This window comes from Cavia porcellus, unplaced genomic scaffold (genome assembly GCF_034190915.1).
Source record: "Cavia porcellus strain 051 isolate PalLab524CR breed Dunkin Hartley unplaced genomic scaffold, mCavPor4.1 scaffold_6, whole genome shotgun sequence".
NCBI classification, from domain to species: domain Eukaryota; kingdom Metazoa; phylum Chordata; class Mammalia; order Rodentia; family Caviidae; genus Cavia; species Cavia porcellus.
In genome coordinates, this window is record NW_026947489.1 from 18786369 (window position 1) to 18814241 (window position 27873).

Below are 27873 nucleotides of genomic sequence, written 5' to 3' on the forward strand. Positions count from 1 at the left end.
AGAGATAAAAAGGAGCTTAGACAAAATTCCAAAGCAGGTAGGGAGACCTAAAACCGGAAGATATTCTGCTTTGAGTTTAGTTTTTTTTCCCTCCTGGGTTTAGTGGCATGTAACATGGTGGGGAGTTTTCTTCACCTGGAGGAGCAGCCCCTGGCAGGTGAGTGGGGGGCAGTATACCAGCACAGGGGTAGTCACATTGGCTGGAGCAGTCCCTACCCCCAGATTCTGCAGAATTGTGGCAACTATGTCAGAGATACACTCTAGATGATGGTGTAAGGGATAGCTTTCATGTTTGATATTCTGGGATCAGAGTGGCCAAGGATGACTCAACTGTGCACAGTCAGAGCCATCTGCCAGGCCAAGGACAGTGGCCAGCACCATGGCAGGATGGTGGAGGTACTGCCCAGTTGGCCTCAGAGTTGAGGATTCTTGGTGAATTTCTTCATAGAAGATGAAACTCCTTTCATTCCTTTTTGACCCTTGTCCACCTGTTTAAAGAATGAGTGGAGAAGATTAGAAGAATCAGGGTAGATGACATCTTTCTAAATGAGCTTGTTTAGCTTTTTGTATAAGGAGAAGACAGTGGCTCCTGTTCAGGGCTGTGTCCTGGATACTAAATTTGTGGAAGAACAGAATAAAATACAGAATGAAATATATCCATTTGAAGAAATTAGTTGCTCATGCATTCTCCTCCCTGACTCAACTGATCAGCAACTGTGAGTGTGATTCACATTTTTGGAGAAAGAAATTTAATTGTCAGAGCCTCTACATCTAACACCTCATATTGTTACAGGCAACTGAGTTAGACAGAAATATTATAGGAGGTCAGACAGGGTTAGCCCTCTGAAGAGCCAGAGCAGAAGGCCATATATCTTGCAACCTTGGAGGAGACTGACACCTCCTGCTGTGGGTCAGGCCTCAAGACAAAAGATAAATCAAATATATCCACATCCTAAGGACTGATATTTTACATAGGTGTCTTAGTTACTTTTTACTTGTTGCTGAGACAAAATACCTGAAGCCCAAAGTTGGGAAAGGAAAGGTTTATTTCTTATAGTTTTTAGAGGTTTTAGTCCACACTCAGTAGGCTCCAAGGCAGGTGAGCATGGCTGGACCACAGTTAATGGCGGCTGCCAACAGAAAGCAGGAACCAGCAAAGAGCAAGACATACTTTCTTCCTGCCATTACATCACATCCTGGCTCCACTCCTTTGTGGGTGTAGCACTGACACCATCAATCCAAGCACTAGACAATGCAAATGCACAAATGCATAATGCAAACTCATGAGGCCTGGGGGCCACAGGCATAAACCATGACAATAGGTCTCCATCAGTCTGAGGAAGCTGGGAGTTACCATCCCAACCCCCTGTGGAAGAGTCTCTGCTCTTTAAGCAGGCCACCTTGCTACATGACTTGCTTCCCCATTTGTCCCTAGTTTAGTCAATTTTACCTGGACAATTAATCTTATCAGGTGACCACAGTTGTTCCATCTTATGCCTACCTTGCGGGTTCCCATTTTTCCCCACCTTGGACTTTTCCCACCTTGTGGTTTTGCTCTATAAAGTCCCTGGAAAAAACAGTCTTGGCAACCCACTCAGGACTCCTTCTATATCCGTCTCTTAGACATAAGCTTTATTTCTCTCAATAAATATATCCTGCTCTTAACCTCTGTTGTTCCTAAAATTCATTCTTCAGTTTTAGAGAACAGACATCTAGTAGGTTGGGGGTTTCATTCCCTTATATCAATGTGAATGTGTCCCCTGAATATTCTGGTGCATACTGCTTGGTAACTGTCACTGCCAGAGAGAATATGTCTCATCCTAATCTGTTAGTGAAAATACCTAATATTCACCAATCCTCAGCCTGTTTTTTGGTTAGATTTGGAAAATTTATCAATTTATCCAGTAATACAATACAGAATCTAAAATCAAGTGAATAAGGAAATGTAAGTTGGGGTGATAAATATGTCTTCCTTGGATAACTCTTCTTTCTTCAGTCTGCTCATAGGGATGTGCACCGGGTGTACTTTCCTCTGAAAAGCAATGATCTACAGAAACGCATGTTAGTAGGACCCAGTATGGAAGACTTGCTTGAATACATTCATTCCATCATTAAAAGTAGAGCCCCTGCATGCGAACTCTAGGTGATCATGCCAGGGAAGGAGTTACAAGAACCTTAAAACCTGTCTACAACTACAAACTGTCTTTTATTGTGGCTGAAGCATTGGATCCTTCACTTACCTAGTAATTTTGGCTCTAAGAAAATGGAATATGTTAGTTATTTGACCAAACTATCCTCTCTGTTGGCTGCACTATCTGGGTTAATCACCATGGTGAAACCAGCTGTCCGTATAAGCCGAGTTTTATGAGTCACATTTCCTTCGACCTTTAGTCTAACCACACATTTATTGGACAACATGTGTCTAAAAAGTGAAAAAGGTCTACTTGCTTTACACCAAATTCAATAATATCTGACCTTGCTCTTCAGCTGTAGAGTACATTGTTTGGATCGTGAAATTGATGAGGCGAAGAGAAGAGATGCTGAGAGGAAAATAACAGAAATGCAGTGAGAGCAGAGGAAGAGCCTTATAGAGCAGTGTGCTTACATTTCAATTAACTGATGCTAATTTATTTACTTATTATATTTATGGGATGCACCCATTGCTTATTAGCCCCTGGATACATTTTAAGTGGATCATAAAAAGAGACACTCCTTGTCATTATGGCTAATTAACATTCAAATTGACTAGCTAACTAACATTTAAGCGCTAAGAATAAAATCGGTCATGGGACAGTCAACATTTTCATCAAATGGCCTTAAATAGAATCCATTAGTTGGTCCCCTCTCCTCTGCTTTGCTACCTGCTACCAAAATATCCGGCACAAGAGAATGACAAAATTGATCAGGGGAACTATACCATTATCATCGCAGCAATTAATATCCAGTGTATTTCTGGGCTCATGCAAGGTGGTTTGCAAAACTTGATTGATTTAAACATGGCTTCTTGCCAGAAGAGGTTTGAAGACAGCTATAATTCATGCAAAAGAAATGAACACATAGCATTCAGGGTTTATATGTCCTATTGTTCACACAGCCACAGCAATTACCAAACCTTATAAATTAGGGTGTACATCCAATAGGAAGCTTTCCTGATTGAATATAAATGCCCACAGATCCTCGTGTCATTCTAAATCCATTCAGTTGAAGCATAGACAGAGCAGAGAAAAAAACTGATTGGACAACTCAGATGGTTCTTTTCATAATTTGTAGGAGATAAAGAATTGCAAGGGAAAGAAATTTGTTTTTCAGTCCTTAACGCATCCAAGTAAATCTCTGTATAAACACATGTAAGTCCCGCATTAAAAATATGTCCAAGGCAATCATTTTTATTTCTTTTCTATTTATGTTCTCGTTTTTTTTTTTTTTTTTTTTTTTTTTTGTCATGGTTTTAGCTCTCTGAATTGAGACTGTGCTAGGGCAGTTGGGGGCTATAGAACCCAGGCAAACGGATCAGTTGTGAATCCTGAAGATTTCCTGCTAAGTACTGTGGGAACCAGACATATTACAGAATGAGTTAGCATTTTTACTTTAAAAGAACTTTTGGTAAATTTATATTTTTAAACACATTTAAATTTTAATCCTAATTTAAACCCTAAATTTTAATTCATGAGCTGTCCCATGTTTTTTTTTTTTAAATGAATCATTTTTATGTGAATCAGAAGTTAAATCTCATTATAGATATATGGGTCTGTGTCATTTTATGCAGACTCATTGGCTTCTTTCGGAAGTTAAATGTCAAGCTAATCACTAACCTAGTGTAGGTAGTAGGCAAATGAAATGGGCTTTGAAGCCAGAATTCTGAAAATCCCCACTGGTGGCAAACTTGGGCATATTTGTTAAACTCTTTAGGGCTCAGATTCCTTTCTAGTAAAGATGTGAAATCACTGGAATCTATCAACTAAACGATACAGTCAAGTAAACAGCTAACACTCCGCCTAGTATATAATAATAGATGGTCACCAAATTTAAAACTATTGTTATAATGAATTATCAATATCATAGCAATATAATAATAATGATTAACAATATATTGGTTTCTGATTTTAACTAAGATTGTTCTCAGGGCTGGGGATTTAGCTCAGTGGCCTAAGCACCTGCCTTGCAGACAGGCGGTCTTGAGTTCAATTCCCAGTACCGATTAAAAAAAAAAAAATTGGTTCTCATCAACCTAAGAAACATTGAGATGGGGTGTCCTTACACTAAAATGGTATTTTGGAATGAGAGCAATGGAACATAACTTTTAAGTGCCTTCCTTTGTTGTCCTTGTTGCCCCGTTTCTTTCTAAATTCCTTAATTCCAAGCCTTGGGTCCTTAAGGACCACTATTGGGTTATCGGCACTCTTAGTGGCAGCAGAGAGAAGGGGTTTAGGGAAGGTTCTAGAGCATTCTATTGGGACTAAGCTTAGTGCAGTTGTGTCTCTTGCCCAAACTACTCAGCACTGGCACCAGAGGGCTTGATGAAGCTGAGAAGGGCTCCTCTAAATGATGTACCAAAGAAAGGATTCAAAATAAGCAGCTGGAAGAGGTAAATCTGGGAAAAGATAAAATTAAGTGTAGGAGAAAGTAAAGGTAACAAGAGAGAAGTGTGTGGGGACAGTGCTTTTATTGAGAATGATAGTGCTGTCCAGGATTAACTTCATGTGCACAGCAGAGTTTGGGGAAATTCTCTCTATTTTCAATCTTCCAGTGGATAGTTAACGAGTTCCTGCTGCGTGACAAGCACTGCACTGGGTGTTGTGTAAAGAGTGACGAAGACTAAACCATGACCTGGACTGCAATGGCAGTTATACTGTTAATGGGAAGAATTATACCAGCAGTAATTAATATTAGCTGACAACCGTGATCTCAAAGTTATCATTTTATAAATAAGCAGAGAAGCAGCTCCTAATAAGGTATAGGTATCCAAAGTTAATTAGTTTAATAGATCAGCTAAGGAAGGACTAGAAAAAAATGCACAAATAGTTTCTCGGAGAATGCCTGAGGCCCTGCTTGTCACTCTGGGAAATGGCTGTGGGGGAATAAAAAATAAATATTCACAAAGTTAGGACTTCTAATATTTTTTGAGACTCTACAGCTTATAAAAATAAAGCAAATTTGCCCTGCCAAATCTTATCAAAGCATCATTTTGTGGAAGGTCCAAATGAGATTCTTTTTAATACCAAGTGACTCTGCATTTCTCAGGAACTTTTTATTGAAACCATATTTAGAATAGCCTTTCTCCTGGTGACTATTACCAGAGAGACTAGCACTGAGATGATTATTGAGGGTATTTTAAAAATAATTTAATGTAGTATTTCAATTTGAGAACACTGAGTGCATGTATTAAGGTATGCATTTGAGACACTGAATGAAACACATTGTTAATATATGCTGTTGTCAAGTCTTGGATACAGTCTTAAGTATTTTGATGTTTTGACCAAAACTCTTCCCCCTAAGGCCTACTATTTATAGAAATAATTTTGGATTTTGGAGGAGCATTCAGCCAGTGATATGCTAGTTTCTCTCCCAACAAAGAAAGGATTGAAGGCTGTAAATCCAAGGGGAGGCATTGCTTTTGCTCTGGGTCTTCCCTCCTGTCATTATGAGACATGATGATGATTATGATTATGATCATGAGCACCCTGATTTCACAAATCAGAGGGAGATGCACTCTGTTTTTCAAAACCCAGTGATCTTAGGGTACTAAGGAATCCTGTCCTTGTTATTCATGTTTCTCCCCATGTTCATGTCGTCTCTCCAACTCAGCTGACTCCTGCTATCCACTTGGTCATGAGCTGAGCTGATCCTAATGCTGGTTAGTGGCTAATGTGCCTGCCTGTTTTACAAGAGCACTTACAACGTCAGCTCATACCAACTGAACACTTTGAGGGTGGAGCTTAGGGGTCTAATGATAAAAAGTCAAAAAGTAGGAATCCTCCTTCCAGGAGCTCCCAGCTCTGCATCTGTTGGTCTCCCCCTTGTGTCTGTAGTGTGGGCAGCTGTGTGAATGAGATGAAATCCAGCCTCTCCGAACTGCCAATCACGTGGCATTAGAGCACACGCACAATTCAACCAAACCTTGTGTTTCTTCCTCAGAAATTGGAAAATACAATAGATGGTTTATGAGAAAAAAGTAAGCTAACCCAGATAACTTGTTTTGCATAAAATCTCAATGCAGCCATGTTTTTATTTCATTGTCTTGGAGTATTCCCTGTGTGCAGGTTCTGAGCAAATTAGAATAGTCTTTTGCTTAGGAATTTTCTCTCTCTTTTTCTTTTTTTTAATCATTCATTTTATCAAGAATGATTCTTCTACCCCTCCTTTCTTCACCATTCAAGCTTACTGGACTTAATGAACAACTCAGGCCACTGAGTTAAATTTGAATTTTGGGTAAATAACAGATAATTTGTTAGTGTAAGTATGTCGCATGTAATATGTAATGGAATATGCTTATGCCAACAGTTTATTTATTGTTTATCTAAGGCTAAGACTTAACAGACGGTGTGTATTTTGTCTAGCCAGTTCTCTTTCTTGTGTGTTCTTTTGCTTACCAAACTTTCTCTACAGTTTAAAGGGGTGGCAGACTCAAATATCTACATCAGCCAAAGTGGACATACTAGTGTGAGAGTTCCTGTGAGGGTGCCACAAGTGAGCAGTGGCCATAGTGTGGTCACAGTTTGCTATTTCTATCTGCTTTTGTGAGTTTCACGTTCTTAGATGTTTCCAGACTTCAGGAGTAATTATAAATTTGGAATATTAGGTATGCATTACATGCCAAATTTAAAGGTTGAAACTAGTCAAGTATTTTAAAAATAATCCATGGGTTACAATTTGAAAACTTTGACCCGAATGATTAAATGTCTCCTATATATGACTTTCTCATGCTAGAGATGGCATCTTTGCAAGAGTGAGGTCGTGATTCTCCATTCTTATGGTGTAACACTGATATCTTGTATGGTAACTCTTGATTTTTTTCCATGTAGACTATTAAGTAGGGATAACATTTGTCATTTAGACTCTCAGTATTTAACACATTGTCAGTTGAAAGAATGAATGCATAAATGAGTAATTGCATCCCATCTTTGAAAAATAGCGTAGAAGTAAGAAAAGGACAATATTAAGCAAAACACAAATTCTCTACTTTTTCAAACCATGACCAGGCAGCAAAGCTTCATCTTACCATGATATTTTCCTATGATTCTCCTTCTTGTGTACTTTCCTTAGGTTTCACAAAATGGGAGAATTCCTTCTCATCCAACAACTCCCCTTCCTCAGGCCTCATTCACTCAAGCATCTGACAGCACAGAAGCTGTCAAGTTTACTAAGCGGAAGCAGGCCAAGTTTACTAAGAAAGGACCCTTATGTCAGCACACACATTCTGGCAGATCCCTGAGGGACCTTAGTGGGTGTCTCAGCCACTTTATCTCTGGAGTTTCAATAGTAAATCTTGCTCTTGGTAAAAATTAATTTTAAGTTCCTCAATATTAATAACAACATTAAAGACTGGTATAATAAAAGTTTATTGACTAATTTTCTCCCATAATTTGCCTGTGATTCCTGTGCAGCCATATTATATTTTTATGAAATGGAAACACTGTGTTCATAGCCTGCATAATAATGATAATAAAAGAGCAAACGATACTTTGAAAATCATTCAATGGGAGCTGAGTCTTTTTGGGGTAGGAACTTAATGCTATTTTCATGGAAGATGCGTGCAATAATTTTAAAATATAACAAGGGAATCCTCCTAACTGGAGAAATGCTGAAGAGTATATAACATGTCCATGATTTGTTTGTGTATTATTTGGTTGTGCTTAGAAATAGGTATTTTTGTAAAAATTTTCTAAATCATAGAAAACATGGAGCTAATTACCAAGGGCCTCTTAGCAAGAAATGGATTGGTATGCATGGTTTTCCTACCCCTGCCGTGGAATGGCATAGTAATTATAACTGGAATCTTAATAGTTAACCACTTAATTTATTTCAGGCACTGTTCTAAGCATTTTATAGATGTGATTTCAATTACTCTTCATAACATTCCATGAAGCTGATTTGCATATTAGACAAGAAAGTGGTTCCAATATTTTCCCCAACATACACAGCTAGAAAATGGCATCATTTATGCACCATCCCAAGATGCATCACTGACCCTCAGGGGATTTAACACATACGGCTGCTATACAACTATGGTGTGGGTGGAATAGCTGTGGGAGCCCAGGAGCAGCAGCAGTCAACTCCAAAAGCTTCTCTTAAGTGAGAGCTTGAACCAAAGGGGCATAGTCAGAGTAAAATGCCTTTTATCAGGACATGAGATGCCCAGAGATAAGTGAAACAGACATCAGAGCCAGTATCAGGTATGGAGAAGAAGATCAGAAAATGCTAAGATCAAACAAAGTGGCAGGAATGGACATGCAGGTCAAATTCATAAATTAGTGTGAGAGTCAGGACAGATGGAATTAAGATCTCACCTTTGGAGTTAGATGTACAGTTGACGAACAAGGTCAGCAACCATCCATCTATGTGGACTCAAGACAGATAACCGCTCAGTCTAGCAGATGAAGGCTTCCTGGCAAAGGACTGTTTTTTGAAGGGCCATTTAGTGTTGCTGCTTGTCATATGACTCTGTTTGAAGTAGCCCTGAGAGTGTTGGCTGTTCATATGGCAAATTTGGACGTCTAGATATGATTGCCATTGATCACTGAAGAGTCTTTTATACTAGTGGAGTCTGCTTCTGACTTCTCACACTGACCCTGTCTTTCACTTTTGAAGCTAAATTGTAAACATCCCATACTATGGAAAGAAAAACAAGTCTCTAGTGTCTCTATCCAAAATTTCAGCTCCCACAGGCTTATGGCCTTTTGAACAGGAAAGAACATACACACAGTAGATGGCTTCTAAAGGTTAATTCTGTTTAATAAGTGACTCTGAGAATGATAGAAAATGATGTAAGGGGAGGTATGCCAACAGTGTGGCTGTGCTTTTAGGAGTCTATCAGGGATCTGTGCCAAAAGGCCCTCCAACACGTCCTTATATACTCTACAGAGACTAAGTGATTCATACTTGAACACGTGGATTTTGTACCCATGTCATTGAAAGAAGTTGAGTAGCTTTCCTTCTCAGGAGCTGTTGCCAACCAAAGGATCAGTTCACTGGCATGAATACAGTAAGGATGGAATGGGCAAAGGCAGTGAAGCCAGTCTTCTATCTGTGATGACCAAAGCAAAGAGAGAAGACTGGCAAAAGCACTAACCAGAAGCTCGGTGCCCATTTCCTAGGCACTGGGGGACGAGTGCCAAGGACAGGACAGGTCAGGATCATAACAAGTTAAGGAAATGTCAAGTCATACTTCGAAGAGTTCAAGAATGTCAAGAGGAAAGCAGTTATATCTACAAGGACAAGGACAGATGGTGACACAACAAAGCAGTTTTGGTGCATTTGGAGCATGTATTTGGTGCAGTGACTGAGAAGGAACAAAGATCCAAGATAGGACCAGAGCCTGGGCCAAAGCTGTTGTGTGTAACCAGGAGGCTGGGCTGTTTTCACTGGCTATCAACCACAGAGTTTATTGTGCTCATCGAGGTTTAAGGCACATCATCATAAAAACAATTGCTGGTTTCAGATCTGCTGGAGCAGGCTGAGAATGGAGGAGATGACATTTTCTTCCATCTCAAAATATATCTAGGCCTGCACTATAACTGAATGAGCATGATCTATGGAATCAGACAGAGCAGGTGTAATTTTCGGATTGTAGTACTTGCTACTATGCAACTTTGGGCATCTATGTATCCTGCCTAGACATCATTTATAAATGCATACAATTGTATTTACTTCACAGTGATTTTCAAAAAATTAAATGGTGGTGTAAAATACAGAGCCGGACTCAAGACACATTTTCAGTAAGGTTTTTAACAACAAGAAGAAGGAGGAGGAGGAGAAAGAAAGTGAAGGAGAAAGAGAAGGGGAAGGAGGCGGTGAGAAGGAAGAAGCAAGAGGAGAGAAGACCATTTTAGAGCTTTCATTGTTGGTAAGCCACTTTCCTTCATTCAAGGTATCTTCATTACGGATCTAGTAAAGAGAGCCAGGTAAGTGGGACCAGTGCAAGACCACTCTTCATGGTTCCTCTACAGCCAGACACCCTCTGGGGAAAAAGAGAGAGGGGGGGGAAAGATGTCTAGTAGAAAGTTAAATTATGAACTGATTCAATTTTTCCCCCAGCCAAATTGTTTTAATCCCTCAAAGCAATTTAAACTAAAAGAAATTGAGATGCCTGAAATTGAAAATCTAAGATTTTTTCTTAATTGGAATAGGAATTCATGTATAAAAGCCACATTGTCTTGGCATGTGTGAGTTGTACTGTCAAAAATATATATAAGTCTGCTTTGTGAGTGTTATTGTAGGTTAACGAAATACCTTTTTTTAAAAATTAAAAATACTCTTAAATCCAAAACTTTTTGAGCATGAACATGATGCCTGAGGTGAAAATTCCATACCTGAGTGAGTCATAGGTGAAAGAGAGGTGCACTAAAAATGTTTGATCAGAATTATCTCCTGGATATAGGGTATAAATAACACATAATGATTTTGTGTTTAGGCATGGGTCCCATTGCCAAGGTATCTCATTATGTGTAAGTAAATATTTCAATATCAGAAAAGCAATACAAAATCTGAAACACTTCTGGCCCTAAATATTTCAGATACTCAATCTGTATCATTACTATATCAACGTATTTGCTTCCACTGGAGTAGGTGTTGTTTGAACCAATGACCATGAAAATCAAGGACAATTTCATTGGTACTCAGCCTGACCTGGAATTCATCACCCTCGAGAGAGAGTGACCTTCTGTCCAGCTGACAGTAGAAGTCCATCAGTGAATATAGAGAGAAACAAATCCATACCATTGAACTTCTGATATCCTTAGGTGCTCACAAAGCTGTGACTTGTTGCTATGGTGATGCTTCTGGAATGATGGATTGTAATAAAAATACTTTGAAACTCTGTTGCTTCTGTTAAAGCAGGGGCAGCCATAGTGAAGGCTTGGTCTGAAGGACTTTATTCCAGCTGATGCTGTGATCTCTTCCTCCCTTTGAGGTCACAGCAAGGCACTCCTGTGTCAGTTTGGATTTATAGAACTTCACCACTGAATGGACCTCATTGTCAAACATGGCAGACGTAGTACTCCAAGGAAGATAAGCTAGCATCTGCCAGGAAGTGTGGTAATACAGTGCAGTCTGCGTTCTTCTACCTTCTCCTCTAGACCTGCCCTCCCATTTTCTTCCAATATGGGGCACAATTCAGTGGTTAACTTTTCCCTTTACTTGACCTCAGATGAGTTCATTCATCCACGTATTAGGAACAGGAGCCAGCTGTAACAAATAAATAAGCTGTAAAGGAGAAGAACTCAGCATCCTAAAACCCTCCATTGAGCTGTGACTCATGAACTACAGCACATTGTATTAAACTATTTCTTTTTGATACATTGGGGCTGTGTAAAAGCCGACAGTGACATATGGGAAAGGGTCGGTTAGCAGGATTGGGCTGTTGTGTGATAAATGACACAGTATGTTGAAGAACATCTGTTATTCATCATACTGGCTTTCTCAGAATTCTTGGGGAGGGGAAGGAGGGAAGGAAAAAGAGAAAAAAAGGAGATGAAGGGAGAGATGGAGGAAAAAAGGAGTCTGAGGAGGGTGATGAGGAGGAGGAGGAGGAAAAAATGGAAGAGGAGGAGTGAAGAGGAAGAGGAAGAGCGTGTGAAAGAAGAGGCAGAGGAGGAGGGAGAGGTAGAAGGAAGAGAGGAGGAGACACTGACAGAGTGGGGTTACAAGGTGATTGAGGGCACAAGGCCACACACGGAGGGAGAAAGTAAAGCATGGCCCTGCTACACTTGGGAAAGCAAGAACGACTCAGGGAGGTCAGCCATCGTGAGCCCTTCAGCATCCTGCTGCTCTCCTGTTCCTTTCATCTCTCTTCTCCTTTGTGTTTGTCTTTTTAATTTAATCAGTTGAGCATATTAAACCTTCATGTAGGCAAGTGAGGACTGGAACTGGCTCTTTCCTTTATTTTCTACTTAAGCACTGTGGAGTTGGGGAAGACTTCTCTAGGGCCAGGAAAACTGAGTTGAACTTTCTGCAAGTTTCCTGCTACGGCAAGCTGTGTTAGAATTGCCCAGATGAATGTTCTGAAGCCCGTGTTTGAGAGCAGGTTTTGTGCCAGGAAGGAGCTTTCATTTTGGATTTCTTAGCATTTCATCTGTCTAATGTTCCTATCATAGTTATGCAAATACCTGTCTTCCCTGTCTAAGTGCAAAATAGCTGTTTTTCGTCACTGGAAGAAGCTTCTGTGTGTATCGTTTTTTTTAATGATATATGCAACTCTTTCAGGTTGGGACTGGAGAACCCAGGAGGATAAATAGATTCCTACTCTCCTCAAACATGCAACTGCCCATCATGCTTAGAGAATAAATCTGTATTAGTGAGCCTGAAAGATCAGAATCAGATGTCCCTGGAGTTCAGATGCTTTTATTTCAGACGAAGTTGGCAGAAGAAATACTTATTGGAAATAATTTCCCTTTCATATTTATAGTCACTTTCCTTGGTGCTCATATTTCTAAATATTATTTTATATCTTAATACAGTATATCTGTTTTATTTTATTTTTCTGTTATAGAAGTATAAATAGGGATGTAAAGTGGTAAGATGCTTTAATTTTCCAACTTGTATCACTTAAATAGGTCTTATAAAATGCAGAGAACAGCCAGTAGTGGTGGTGCATGCCTATAATCCCACCACTCAAGAGGCTGAGGCAGAAGGATCTTGGTGAGTTTGAGATCATCCTGGGCTACCAAGTGACCTCAGGCCAGCCTGAATTGTATAATCTGTCTTGAAACACACACACACACACACACACACACACACACACACACACACACGCACACACACAGAGGCAGATCACAAACTCTAGAGAAAGAGTCTGATTCAGAAGTTTTGAGATGGGGGTCATGGATTTGATTTTAAAAATAGTTCATCTGATGATTATGATAATTAGTGAACGTATTGGTGTATCATTGGTTTCAACCTCAGCATTAATTTATTCTTGCCTCCAGTACCCTAGTGTCCCTCTCTGTATTTAATACTTGTTCCTTTTCCACATTATATCATTCAATAGAAATGACTATATATTATTAACTAGAACTACTGCAAAAGACTCTTGAGATGTGAGCACTACAATAACAGTGGACATTATGTTAGCTATAGTTGAGAAAAGCTTCGAGCCATTGGGAGCTACTATCTGTAGCCTCAGGGAAGCTGACACCATGGGTAAGCAAGTGGACAGACAAAGAGAATCTGGATCTGTGATGAACCGACTGAGCTTCTTGATCAGTCTTGTCTGACTTGAAATCTATGTCTCAATATTTCAGTAACAGTCATTGTGTTTAAGCCAACATTACTTGGGTTTTAAATCACTCAAAACCAAAAGAGCTCCATTTGATACAAATAGCCAAAGTTAGGAAACTACTTTAAATCTCCTTCTAAGTAATTAGAAAACAAAAAAAAATTAGCACCAATTACATACTAGATACTAATACTACTTATTCAGTACCTTCCAGGGCCAAATACTACTTAAGGGCCAGCATGGAATATTAGCTTTTGAGAATTACTGAGATTTATTATCTTCAAAGAGCTTATTGAGGGAGAAGGCAAGGAACCTTACAATGAACCTAAATGTATAAAAGACAGAATAAAATATCAAAGAAAGAATAAATATACTCAGTAAACGAAGTGATCAGAAAAGGGAAGAGGCCAACCTTATGATAAGCCAGAGAAATCAAAACTACCTAGAAGAGATAGCACTTGAATTTGTTTCTCTTGGGTTCCGAGTCATCTATTTATCATTATTTACTAAAATGGGCTCCTACATGCAGTCTTGGGTTACTGAACAACTCCTATGACCAATAAGAAGATAGGAAAGAGATCATGTCTCTTTGATGTCCATCAGTTGCTCATGAGTTAAACAAACTGATGCCATTGAACAGACAACCATGTGTAACATACCGGTACAAAGAGGAGACTGATTAAATTATTGATGTGAAGTTACTGAATTTGATGATATGACTTCCCATTCTTTGTTAGTCAAAGAACAACTGAATTTTTAACAGTGTCTTATCTGGGAACATTAAAGTGACTATTGCATTTGTAGTGCATTAGAGAAAGGTGGATTAAAGAATGGATGACCTCTCAATTTCCCAGATTAAAACCACCTCAGTCTAAGTGTGGGGCTTCTCAGACTGATAAGAAGGGGCTTGAGGCCAGTTAATCAAGGTTATTTGGAAGTTGGTCATGGAGAATAAAAAGAGAGGAGAGATGCAGATGTGTTATGCCATTAATATTTAACTCTACAGAAAAAGCAAATTGTGGGAGAAGACATATTACTCTTTAAATTTAAAATATTTTGAATTAAACTGACTTGCATGGCATAGGTGAGTTGATAGCTCTGGTATGTACATGAGAATGTAGTGTATGCTATACCAAAGTGAAATTTATGCTGCAGATCAGGGGTTAACTTAGAAAATTAAAACTATGAGGAATAGATTTAAAAATCCCGATAGAGTAGATTTCTGGGGTGAAGAAGAGAAATGCTACTAAAAACGAAATGTTGCTTAGTCAAGGAAGTAATAATAGTAACAGCAACAGAAATAAGCAACAGTGATAATAACTAAGTAACTAAGTGATAGACATTATGCCACGGACTTTACACAAATATGTCTTGGAAAGACGAAGGGCATTTTTTATCTAAGCAAAGAAGAAAGGATCAGAAAGCAGAGATAATTATTGAACAAATGAGGCAACTGATCTGGTTGTGTTTGACATGAATGTGAGACCTTAAACTGGTTGTTTAATGGTGTTCTTGAGAAACATATTCAACACATTTGAAAACCTATGCTATGGTGCTAGGAAGTCTGGAGTTGAACCCCACCTCCACAGTCTCTAGTTGTGCGTTTTTGGTCAAGCTGTCCACTTTTCCCACTGGCAATGTGGAGCTCACTTACTTATCATATCACCACATTAGGAGGATTAAACAATGGAGAGTATATAAAATATCCAGGCGTCCACCCATATAGTGTTTGATGTAAGATGTGTAGAGCATGGAAAAGGTAGGAGATCCCAGCTGACATAGACATCAAGACTCTGCCATAAGCCTGGAGTGATACCTGGTATCTCTGAGATGGATGCTGGCATATTGTGCATGTGTTTGTGAACAGAGCTGCGGAGAAATGGCACATTCAATCTGTATACACAGAAAAACCACATCCGAGTTTGCCGTTACCATCAGTGACATCTGTAGCTCTTTATTCAGAGCATTAAGTTCTGACTGGATCCCCTCCCTCTTTCACTGTCCTATTTTTAAAAATCAAGGAGGAAATTGTGGCATTTCAGCATATCCTTCTGCATGTCATCTACTCATCGACCCACAGTCCTCCGTATCAGCTTATTCCAGCAGCTCACAAATGATCATGCCATCAGCGCTCAGTGACTTTTGACTCTGTGAATGTCAGCATGATGAAAATCAGGTCTCTTCACGTCTAGATAAATGGATTGTTCAGTCATTTCCCAAGACACATGGACCATTTCATGATGCATCTGACTCTTGGCGATCTAAGGCAGGCGTGCTCATCCTTGGTTATGCAGGGGCTGCTGCCAGAAGATTCTCTCTTTTTCTGCAGTTTTCTCTGTTTATTATATCTCTGCCCCAGGTATGGGGCATTACAGTTTCTGTGGATGAGAGGAAATGTATATTTTGTTAAGCTTTTTAAGGATGATTATGGTATAAAGTCAGTGATCAAAAAAATCACAAAATTAAGGAGAGAAGTCTTCAAAAAGTTGAAAGGGACTTGCTTTTCATTTATTTGGGGGCCACTGTTTGTCATTTTAGATTAAACATACAAAACATTTAAACATTATTCATCCTGTTTGTTTAGACTAGAGGGATGCCTCTTGCATATATTAAAGCCTAAATTATTATTGCTATCTTTATTTGAGAATAGAGTCAAATAGTAGATTTTGTATCAGGAATGAATGCCTACATTCAGATTCTAGCTAAGTTGTCTTTCAGGGTCCTATTTATGCTCTTTTAGCATCATGTGGAACATGCTTATGATGCCCGTGACACATGTCTATGGTTAGGCTTACTGTATACAGAAAAGGGATACTGCATATAGATTTCCTTGCCTTACTACCTGGACATGGAATGTACTTTAAATGGTATCTATTATTAATGATTATTGAATTATATGTATTTTAGCTACTGATTAACCCATAGATTTTCTTATTGTTCTACACTTATAATATTTATAAGTCAAGATTAGTATTTTTCCCTGAGGATTGTTGTGAAAAACGTTAGACCTATTAAGGTATGTTTCAGTGAATGTTCATCATTTATTGGAAATGTCAGTTTATAGACACCCACATATATAAATAGATATACGCAAAGACATTAGTTTATAGTTTATACACAATGACATTAGACATAGTTATTGATGTATCCTATTCAGAGGTTCATCACCAAATTTTGCAATGCTTTCAAATCACATTTTTACTATGACTCAACTGGTTGGATTCTTCTGTGTCCACCTACTAAAATTTTAGAGTATGTGATTTTCTCAGCACATTTTTAGCATCTTCCATTTCTTTGTTTTTTTTTTTTCATTGCTAGTAATGCATGCTAAGAAGACAAAGGTGACACATGAGAGCAGAGAAGGAGAAAGGCCTTTGTGACATCTCAGATGTTCAAGGATAGAAACTGCGTCCTTTCCATTCATGTCTACCCACCATAGTTGTTTGAAATAGGCACCAGTTTGTATTCCCTTTCAACTGGTTTCTCAAAAACAGCCTGATTAGGTATCTGAATTCTTATTTAGGTAATACTTGGTCACATATGTGGTTACTTGTCTAACCTTTGGTTAGATAGGTACTGAGTAAGAGCTATTATAAATCTATATACTATTGGGGGAGTAGTTAACTCCTCCAAAGGAAAATCCTTTTTGCTAGGAGGAGGAGAAATACATAGTACAAGGCTAACACAGCCCATGCCCCATAGTTCATTACCTGTCAAAGACTACACGCAGGTTTTGACTACTGTTCTTGTGGCTTTCCCTTTCTTTCAGTCTAGCATTTTGCACGTGTCTGTAAGATTAAATGCCCTACAAAGCGTATTTACTATATTTTAAAACCTTCAGTGACTTTAAACCTTTACTAGATGTGTTAGCTTTCATTAATGTGGCCAAATACCTGAGAACATCAATTTAGAGGTGGTGATATTTACTTCAGTTCATAATTTCTAAGGTTTCAGTTCATAGATGGCTGGCTCCAAGGCAGAGACATCATGGCAAAAAGTCATGAAAGCCTGGAAGCAGAGGGAAGAGGAAGAACCAGAAAGGAAGGGGACAGGGACCAAATGAGTCCCCAGATTCAGGCCCCCCCACCATGATTCTTTCCTTCCAAGTAGGTCCTGCCTCTTGGTAGTCCATTCAGTTTTGAACTCATCAGTGGAATCATGCATTGATAAGGTTAGTGCTCTCACACTCCAATCCCCTCTATAGGAGTCTGTTAGTCCAAATTAGTTGCCAATCAAGTGTAACGATCACAACTGGCTAAAGTTTGAAATCCTCTGTCTGCCATTCAGAGCCTTACATTTATCTTTTACTGACATTCGTGATTTTGTTATTAGAAAATCTCTACTTGAACTAGTTTCTCAGGGGATTGGAGCTTACATCCTCAAGTCAGCCTCCTCGGACTGGTGGAGAAATCCTATCCTGGCCAGAGTGGCTTCTTGTGAATACATCCTATAGATTCATTAGTAATTTAGAAATGATCTGCACATACTCTTCAGACTTATCTCCTATAATTTCTGGAATTCTCACCACCTCTTATGATGGGTGTGCTCTATATGCCCGTCATTTTGAAAAACTGACTAACCTATTTCTGGGAAATCCAAGTGACTACACTCATCTTCATCTGTGTACTCTGTTACCCTCCAAGAGTGTCTTTCCACAGACTCTGTTTAAGATGTGAGTCTGTCATTTGCACAACTGCCTCAGGGACACTCTCCCTGACCTCTCTTGGTGGCTATACGATGCCTTTCATTTGTATGCATTTCCATATGACACTGTAATGTAAAGATGCATTTAAAGATCCTCCTGTCTTTGGTTTAATTAACACCAGAGCTCTTTCATGGCAGAATCAGGCCCTCTAAGCCTTTATCTCCTGTACATGGTACATACTTCCTCAATGTGAAGCCCATGGAAGGCAGCCATCTTACCTGCTTACACCTTCCCACAGCCTAGCATGCAGAGTAAAGTCAGGTACAAAGAGGCACTCAGGAAACAAATCCTCCAGTGGCCTCACTTCAGTATTTCTCACTGAAAGATTAAAAGGCTATATAAGATGTGACCTCATTCCCTATTTTCACTTCCTTCTGCCCTGATCTCTGCTCTCACTCATCCACCCACACTGTGTCTAAACAGCCTGATATCTCTGGCCTATGCCATCCATGTCCTAAACCCTCTCTTTTTAGAGGCTGCTCCCTTTGTGTGTGGTCTGCACAGCTCACTCTGCTCAAATGTCACCTTGTTAAAGAGACTTTTCTGATCATCTGATATTATAATGTGCTCCCCACACAGCACTCCCTGAACCACTTATGCTTGCTACTAATTTCAATAGCTTAGTCCTGTCTGACCAGATCTATTTCCAGTGGTGTTTGTACTTCCTCATCACTTTCTAAGGTAGTACAGGAGGACAGGAACTTTGTCTTCTCTTGCCCTCATCTCAGCCTCTAGAACACAGTGTAGCACGCAATCACTACCTGTTACAGGAATGCATATGCGCTAAAGAAATAAAAGGATGTAAGAGAACACAACCATAAATGCCTATATATGGAATATAGGTAAGTATTGTCACAGCCATTCATATGCTCTTCTTCACACAGACACTATGATGCAGCTGCCTGAATTTTCAAATCCAGGAAAGGCATAATGCTATTAATACTACAAAATACATCATATGTGGCATCATTTGGTGAAGGACATTGGGAGAGAAGAGGGGCTGAGCACTTTTCCCAACAGCAGTCCCATATCCCACTTAGTAATATTTTTGGTAACTTGATTGAGGCATTTTATCCAAGAAAACAGCCTGACATTTGCCCAGGATTGGTTGAATTTACTGCTGAAGCTATCAGCAAAAAGGTGTCAGGATTTAGCGGTTTTTCATCCGTAGAAAGCTGGTCAATTTATTTTATTAGTATCTTTTCCAATGTCTGACCCTAAAATAACTGATTTCAGTGTTTATATTCTTAAAGGTGAGCTAATGAAGAGGCTTCAGCAGTTATAGCTGAACCCTGGATATGTGAGCAAAACCAAGTAAGCACAAAAACAACATCATTAACAACTAATCCCAAAACAGTCGAACTCACAAGAAAAATCATTTTTGTGTAATATCTTTCAAACTAGCTATTGATTTTTTATTAGATAATTAATTAAAATACTTACATAATTTTACTTTGGAGTTTCTCTATTTTGCTCCACTTTAGTTGTTGACAGATTTAACTTGCCTTTTTGAGGACAATTCCCTATTTTTACTTCCTTATATTCTGCTGTTTCCCTCATACATATGTGTATCTTTTTTATTTCTTGTTTTCTCCATTCAATATCGAGGGCATTTTTTTCTGATTTCTGAATCTGTGCAGAAAGTCTTGGAAAAGTTCCCTGACAGACGCACAGAGATCAGGGACTTGATGGCTCCTGAGAGTCTGGCGCCTGCCTGCCTGAAGACTCCTCATCCTGGTGGGCAGCATGGCTACCCTTTAAGATGAGCTGCACTGTTGGCAGGGCTGAAACTCTCACTGCTACTGAGTGTAATAAGGTTCAGCAATTCTGGAAAGCAGTTTTAAAATTCTTGTAAGTAAAAAGAAAACATTTGTTAGATATTCAATAACCCCACTCCTATTCCACTGTCAACATATGAGTTTTTTTCAGAAGCCACATCCAACCTGGAAACTACCCAAATATTTCTTGACAAGTGCATAGATAGCAAATTATGATGGAATACCAACAAAAAGAAACAAGACAGTGACACATGGTGCAACATGGATGAATCTCAAATACATTGTGCATAGTGAAACACGGCAGAGACTAAATACTAAGTGGTCCTATTTTATAAAACTGAATGGCAAAACTCATGTATGCTAGGTTGGTGTTTTTCTCAAAAATGGGGATATTGACCACAAAGAGGTGTGAGGGAAAATTTGAGTGATGAACATATTCTATGTCTTGATTGTGATGGTGATTAGTTGGATGTATACGTGTAAAATGCATTAAACTGTACCCTTTAACAGATTATTCTATGTAAATTAAAGTTCAATAGCTTTGATATAAAATAAAAACAAAAATAAAGTCTTGTTTAAAGTCTGTTTCCATCGATATTCATTACATGTCAAACACTCTGTCTAAAAGGAAATCTTGTCCCCCACAAATTCTGTTGATCTTCTACCTCTGGAGAATTTAGAAAACTTTTTAAATTAGTATGAAGGACAAGCTGGGAGTTCAAGATCCAGTTCTGTTAGGCTTTTCCCCAAAGGTCTCAACAAGAGCAACAAATGATTAAGTTAATGAACATGATGAAGATTTATTGATGCTTGAAATACCTGGCAGGTGAGTTCTTAGCACACTCCTGGTGCATGAGACACCTCATAAATATTTATTGAACAGAACAAACCTAATACTAAAGTTACAAATATATCATTTTATCACCATTTTGTAGATAAGAAGGCTGAGGTCAGAGAAGTTCACTGAGGTTTCAGAATCTCTGAGCTAATAATTACCAAAACCAGATTTCAGGTCCAGGTTACTAGCATTAGATTTTTCATTAAATTAAAATGTGATTTAATATAAGATATCCTGCTTTTCAATTGGTTGCTCTTATGTAGAATTATTATGCTTGTATCTAAATCATATGCCTGTATAAATAATCAAATAATTTAAAATACATGGATATTCTTTGTAGACTCTTCAGCTTTGCAGAAATATAAAAAACAGTAACGTGATTCAGTGTAGTATTTTACCTTCTTTTTTCTGTCATAAGAAGAGCTAATAATTTGCTTTTTTGTGTAGCACTGTGGAACGAACCCAGACCTAGTGAGTACTAAGCATTAACTCTACCACTGAGCTATACAGTTGGCCTCCCCATCACACTGTTTTAAGTGAGATATTATGTCACTTAATTCTCTCAAGAATCTGAGGTAGCCATCATTATCACCATTACTGTCATCTCTTTCTTCTTCATCTCCATCTTTAGGTGAGGATGGAAGTCCAAGAAGATTTTCCCAGAGTCATAGAGGTAGAACCAGGTTATCTAGATTAAAAACCCTCATAAGCAGTACCCTTTTCCATCCATCCATCCATCCGTCCGTCCGTCCATCCATACATGCATGCATGCATCCATCCATCTATCCATCCATTCATCCATCCATGCATCCATCCATCCATCCATCCATCCATATGCCATCCTTCTTCAGAGCTATAGTTTTCAGAACTTTTCCTTATAACACCTATGATAAACAGTGTTAAGGCACCCTCAACTCATTATAACTCATGTTGATGGACCATACAGATTAATGTACTGCAAGTTATGCAAAATTTTCTGAGTCAGTTGAAATTTTAACTTATTTGTAACTCAGTATAACAATTGTTGCTCTAGATAAAAGCAACAAACAAAACAATGGCATTAATTATAGTTTACTTTTGCTAAATTGAGTTAGATTTGTCATTAGTAAGTTTTATCACATTAATCTGATTAACTTAAAAAAACATAAAGTGCTATCTTCTCAAAGATATTTTATCTATAATGTTTTCTCTCCTATTGAAATTTATGGGCCAAGTCAAGCAGGGAATTACTGTACTTTGACCATTCAATTCAATGGTTAAAGGGTTTATGCCCAGAAGTTCATTACTGGTTCTTCCCCAGGAACAAGCAGTGGTGGCAGAGTAATTATGGTGCTTTTGCGAGCTGCTATGAACCACCGAGTAGTATGACATTAGGGGTAAAGGTTTCAAAAGTTCAAAGTGGTCTCTTCTTTGGATTGACATGCATGTCTGCAAGTTGGATCTCACAACTGGGTAGAGGCTCTTGGATGAGAATAAGTTCAAAGAAGGATCTGGTCAAAACTATAACTTGGTATAATTATACATTCCTTTAGAGCAAATAAAATGCAATGTATCCTATGGACAGTTTGGTAAGAAGGGAATAGTTACACACACACACACACACACACACACACACACACACACACACACATATATATATATATATATATATATATGTTTTGGTTTTACTTGATTGGTTTTATAAAACAATATGCCTGTAACACTTTCATGTGTAGAATTCTTAAACTTTGCCACTGTACAAAATAGGAGGAATGGCCAACATGGATGTCAAAGGACTCTTTGTGCTCTGAAAATTCATATATTTACTAGTCTATATACTATATATGTATATAGTAATGAATGTATAAAAGCTATATAGCAATATATGTGACAATGATATCACACACTATAGTTTATCTTATTAATAAATTAAATGGATAAAATCTCTTTAATCATGGAGCCCATTATATTTCTTTTATTTGCTAGAATGATATACAAAGGAAACAAAGAGAAAATTATTCTTCATTCTATATCTCTGTTTTTTAAAAATGTATTTTCCTATAGTTCCCATTATGAAAGTAACTCATTCATTAAAGGCTGAACCCCAGCAAAATCATTTGTTGTGTTAGCTAGGTAGCAAACTAATTTTTGTGGGCATTTATTAAAATCCTTTTATTAGACGTTGGGATTCAATAGTTTGGATTTGGAATGTCTTCCAGAGGCTCACATACGAGAGCCTTAAGGTACCCATTTTGCATCAATTTTCTCTATTACCTTTATCCCAACATGGTGTGTGAGCAGTGTCATCCTGTCTCATTGAAGAGATGAGGAGCTTGGCACTGCTGGGAGCCAGTGGAGCCTTTAAGAGGCCAGCCCAGTGGGAAGTCTCCAGATCCTTGGAGGCTGTCCTTGAAGGGATCAGTGGAACCAAAGCCCCTCCTCCTCTTCCTTATCTTCCCTCAGCCACAATGCAAGCAGTTTTGCTTCACCATGCCCTTCCGCCATGATGTGTTACCTTGCACCAGGTCCACAGTAATAAGTACAACAACCAGGAGACCAAAACTTTCAAAACTGGGACTCAGTCTTTTCTCTTTGTAAGGTGCTTATCTCAGGTTGTTACATAACATAAAGCTAATTAACACATAGGCTGTAGTTGACACTCTAAGGTCTTTCCATCAGGGAAAGTAGAGGAGTGCTCAATAGATTTCTGGCAGCCCCCTGTCCTAAGACATTGCCAATAATGATACTAACAGCTTAAATGTGTCTCTGCTTTCTGAAGAAAGCAAGAAATCCAGGGGATACTCAACATCACAATGATCATTATAAGGAAAATGTGATGAGTGTCTGTCTGTACAGGAAAGCACCCCCCACCCCACTTCAAACTTCATCCCTTGTAGAAAGATTTAAGGCCAAGTGATCCTGAAATCAAAAGATTAAAAGTGTTCTGGGGAACACGTCCAGGATGTATCTTCCTAATAGTTGTATTGTGAAGGATGATGCAGGTTTATTGGCTCAGAGGATGTCAAAAGATTTTATGAATTGTTCACTTTGAAAGTAGAGTTCAAAATAGAGGTTCACATTCTGTCAGCAGAAAAAAGAACATTAGAAACACATGCTGGAGCCATTGCTCCTCATCATTCCTTGGAGATTTTCTCAGGACTGGAACTTGTGGTGCCTGCATGCTTCCATGTGAGGTCCTCAGCCTCCTTCACAATTTAGAGCTCCTGTAGGAGGAACAGTCATGTCAAGGAAATAAAAGGATGGAATAGAAGTGGGAACAATAAGAATTAGACAAGGAGAAAACATATCCTGCTTTCTTTTTTGAAAAATAGATTAATAGATTGCCCCTTCTTTCGCAATAGGTGTACAATAGGCTAAGTACACCTACTGACCAAGCTTAGAAGTTATAGTCTAAATGAGTTCAAGGTGGCTGCACAACAATCTGAAGAAATGTGTGGAAATCCAGCCAGGTTTTTCCAGCATTTGGGGCAAGATTTTTTTCCATAGAAACTGAGAAATATACCATAAAATAAAAATATTTATAATTTGTAGTATATGAAACATGAAATTATAGTGAATATACTATATCACGTGTAGTACTATGATGGGGTACAATAATTAGCATTCATGTACCAATTATTTTTTATGTACTAATTATTAAAATAACCATTTTGCATGTTTTCTAGTTTATAATTCTTTCACCAACTGCATAGAACATTATCCCTGTTGTCTCTTTTAAGAGACAAGAACATCGAAGCAGAGAGAGGTCATGCATCTCTCCAAGACCACACTGTCCTGCAGTGCCTTTTGCAGAGTGAGGATCTTAGGCTGTAGACCATGGATAGAACTTTTAGTTTTGTATCAAGCTGTCACGTGTACAGGCACTGTAAGATACAAGAGGAAAGTCAGTTAGAACTAACGTTCATAAAAAATTGCATCTGATTTGGAGTACAGAGAAGTACATGTATCAAGGTCCCTTTGAGCATGGCTCAGTCGAAGTATTTGTGAATTAATTTCACATAATATGATTAGTTAATTACTAATGTATAACTGTATTCACCTTTTGCCTTAAAAGATTAGTAAAGTCTCATACATATTCTCAAATGAACCAGTGCTCCTATGTATACTTGATTGAAAAATATGGTTTGATCTTAGAGAACTGCAATATTCACTACTCTCTAGCTTCATCTGCCTTCTTGGATTTACTAGTGTTCACTTGTTTTTGTGTGTGGCTTTTGTCCTCCTAGCCTGTGTGAGTAACTGCGTCCCTTGAATATAATGCCTGCCTCAAGTTCTGAAGCTATATTATCATTTTCAGCATCATTTATATTTATGGAGCATGTGCTGATTTTGTAAGATGAGTACAATTACACTTCCGCTTTTTCTTTGGTCTCATTTCACTTCAACCTGAGAATATGCGCTCTCATATTTGAGGGAAACAGAAACCACAACCAGTGAAAAATGTTCATTTGTCTTCAAGATTGAGACTGTCATAATAGTGTCACTTTCTGTGACTTCAGCTTGCCTCAAAACATGTGGCAATGAAATCATTATTTAATATGCTTTTGTCAGACATTGAAAATAAATTTGTCAATTCTCCTTGCCATATGTAGTTTGGAAAAGGGAAAAAGATTTGGGGATAAAATTTGAGATCTGGTGGAATTTTGTCAAGTGTAAGTCTTCATTCTGTTATGTAATCTTCTTTCTTTCTTTAGACAGAAATTCTTAAGTGGAATCAGCTTATGAAGCTGCAGTGCACAGTGACTGCCTCCGTAATGTAAACCTTAGAGAATTTTAAAATGAAGAAGAGATTTAGGATCAAGGGTTTAACATAAAAAATGACAAAAATCTTCCTGCTTTAGCAGTAGGAAAAGAGCTCAAAAGTTGGGCCATTTTTGGGTCAGGTTCAAGTCAGTCGGACTCAGGACAGAGGAGTGTTTATTTGACATTCAATTCAATTCAGTCTCCCACACTTAGGTGTTAGTTGCAGCTGCTTAGACATCAAGGGGCAAAAATGTGCTACCCTGTGAAGGGGTGCTTCTTAAACATAGAGCTCCCTAAGTGTCTCCTTGAAGACTAGGATCGCTTGGAAGATACTTGGGAATTGGCTTGTTTAAAAAGTATTCCAGAAAATACTTAACCTCAGGGAAATCTGAGGTGCTTTGTGAAGACAAAATATGTCACTGGTAGATCACATTACACTTCTTTCAACTTTTCCATGCATGGTTGTGTCTGACAATTTTGCTCTGTGTTGCTAATTCTGCAACACTGATTCTTGGCCATGTACTACCTCAGCCTCAAGCTTCCCCAGTCCTTTTCTGTTCACCGTCCTGCCTCTTGTGTCATTGTCACTCAGCAGTTCCTCCAACTAACCTTGCATTTTGATGCGTTCTGGTGAATTCCTATGAGAGAATTGGCAGTTTGGTAGTCAGACAGGATCATTTCTAGCCCAGAAATTAAAGATGATGTGTATGTTGTTACATTCTTATTTGCACTGAATCCTAAGCGAATGTATTTTAGCAAGCCTTGGCTGGAATCCTCTAGGGAACCTTATAAACCAGCCCTGGTAATACTGATGTAATTGATCTGAGATGTGTCCTGGGAATCATGAACTATAAAGACCCCAGGTGCCTCTGTTGTGCTCCCAGGTGTGAGAAGCACAGCTCAAAGAAGTTGTGCAATTGCACTGTAGCAGTCTTTAGGAAAGCAGGACTGGGTTTATAAGCTTTGCTCTGAGCCATCTTTGAAGTAACCAATCAAAGTCATATATTGCTCACCCAAACTCTCTTTTCCTGGAAAAAAGAATTTTCAATCAAAGTCTTTTATGTCTAGCCACCATTCTTCCCAAACACTATCTGAAAAGAGCATGTTATAATATATTTATGTAGTACTTGTTTCCCTGGAGGACATGGACCATGAAGTTCTGCTTTAAGATTTCATTAGTCTTCACCAACTTTTTATTTAAGATTTCCCAACATTATCATACTAATATATAATTGCTGCTGAAAACATTATTTAAAAAATATATATGCCATAGGATTTTCTAGCTTAATATTTTTATCCAATAAACATTTATGTATATAGGTATATATATATATATATATATATATATATGAGCATATATAAAGTACATAAAAATATCTGTAACATAAAATACATCCAAATGTGCTTACATTTATCAGTATCTCTTTCAATACCCACTCTTTACTGCTTTATTTTTTTCTTCTTCCTCCCCTTTGCAAAAAATATTCATCTCTGTTTATTGCAGAAATTCCCATGGCTGTACTTTTGGTTTGTTTGTTTGGCATGCTTGTTTATTTCTCAACATGCTTACAGTGATAGTTGCTTCAGACTGCTGCAGTGATTCTATAATGCCTGTGATGCAGCCTCTGCCCTCTTTACCCAGGCCATACAAAGTCTTCATTCTGTGATCTTCCTTTCCCTTGACAGTCACTTATAATCATCACAGACCCCTAGCACTTCAGCAGTAGACAATGACAGCCTTGCCTCTCTGCATCTATTTCCCAAGGCAGCATCATGCAGGCACCGAGAATGGATACCTGGGAACGGACAGATCCGGATTCCAATTCTGCACTTCCTAAATATATGAACTTTCCGAGCCTCTGTTGCTCAGACGTTGTAGGGATTAATTAAGCTAAACATGCCTATGTGGTGGGCATCAGCTGGGGCCTAAGTGATCAATAAATGCTGCTATTTCACTGTCAGCAGTCTGCCTGGCTGCAGCATACCTGCAAATCTCAGCCCAAGCTTTCCTCCTTTCTAAATTCTTTCCTGAGTCCTACAGGTAGGCTTCAAGACTGTTCCTTTACCACATCATTTCTGCTTGTTTGTATCTCCTGTGCAAATATCCCCTTACTCCTGTTTATTAGCATTTTTCTAACCCCTAGACTATGAATTCTGCAAGATGGAGATGTGACTTGAATCCCTGTGTCTCCATTGCTAGACATGCAAGTATTTTATAAAAACATGGGGCATTTCAGGAAATCACTACCTAGCAATACTCGAATAATTAGTGCTGAGGTCTTAGACAAACACTGAATTTCCCCACTTGACCCGTTAGAAGACAGTACTGGATAAGGTATCCAGGGCTGGAGCTCCCTTATTCTACTGGCCTTAAATT

General features: G+C 38.5%; 1 protein-coding gene across 3 annotated transcripts in view; it reads left to right on the forward strand.

Moving 5' to 3' along the window:
• The window catches only part of Agbl1 (AGBL carboxypeptidase 1), a 775775-nt gene that overhangs the window by 323722 nt on the left and 424180 nt on the right, over nucleotides 1-27873 (forward strand). Inside the window, exon 19 of one of the 3 annotated variants that reach the window (XM_063250015.1) lies at nucleotides 9875-10063. The exons of the other annotated variants lie outside the window; for them this stretch is intronic. Within the exon in view, the coding sequence (XP_063106085.1) occupies nucleotides 9875-10049 (175 nt within the window). The 3' untranslated portion in view covers nucleotides 10050-10063. The remainder of the gene's footprint in view (nucleotides 1-9874; nucleotides 10064-27873) is intronic. 3 annotated transcript variants of the gene reach the window in all.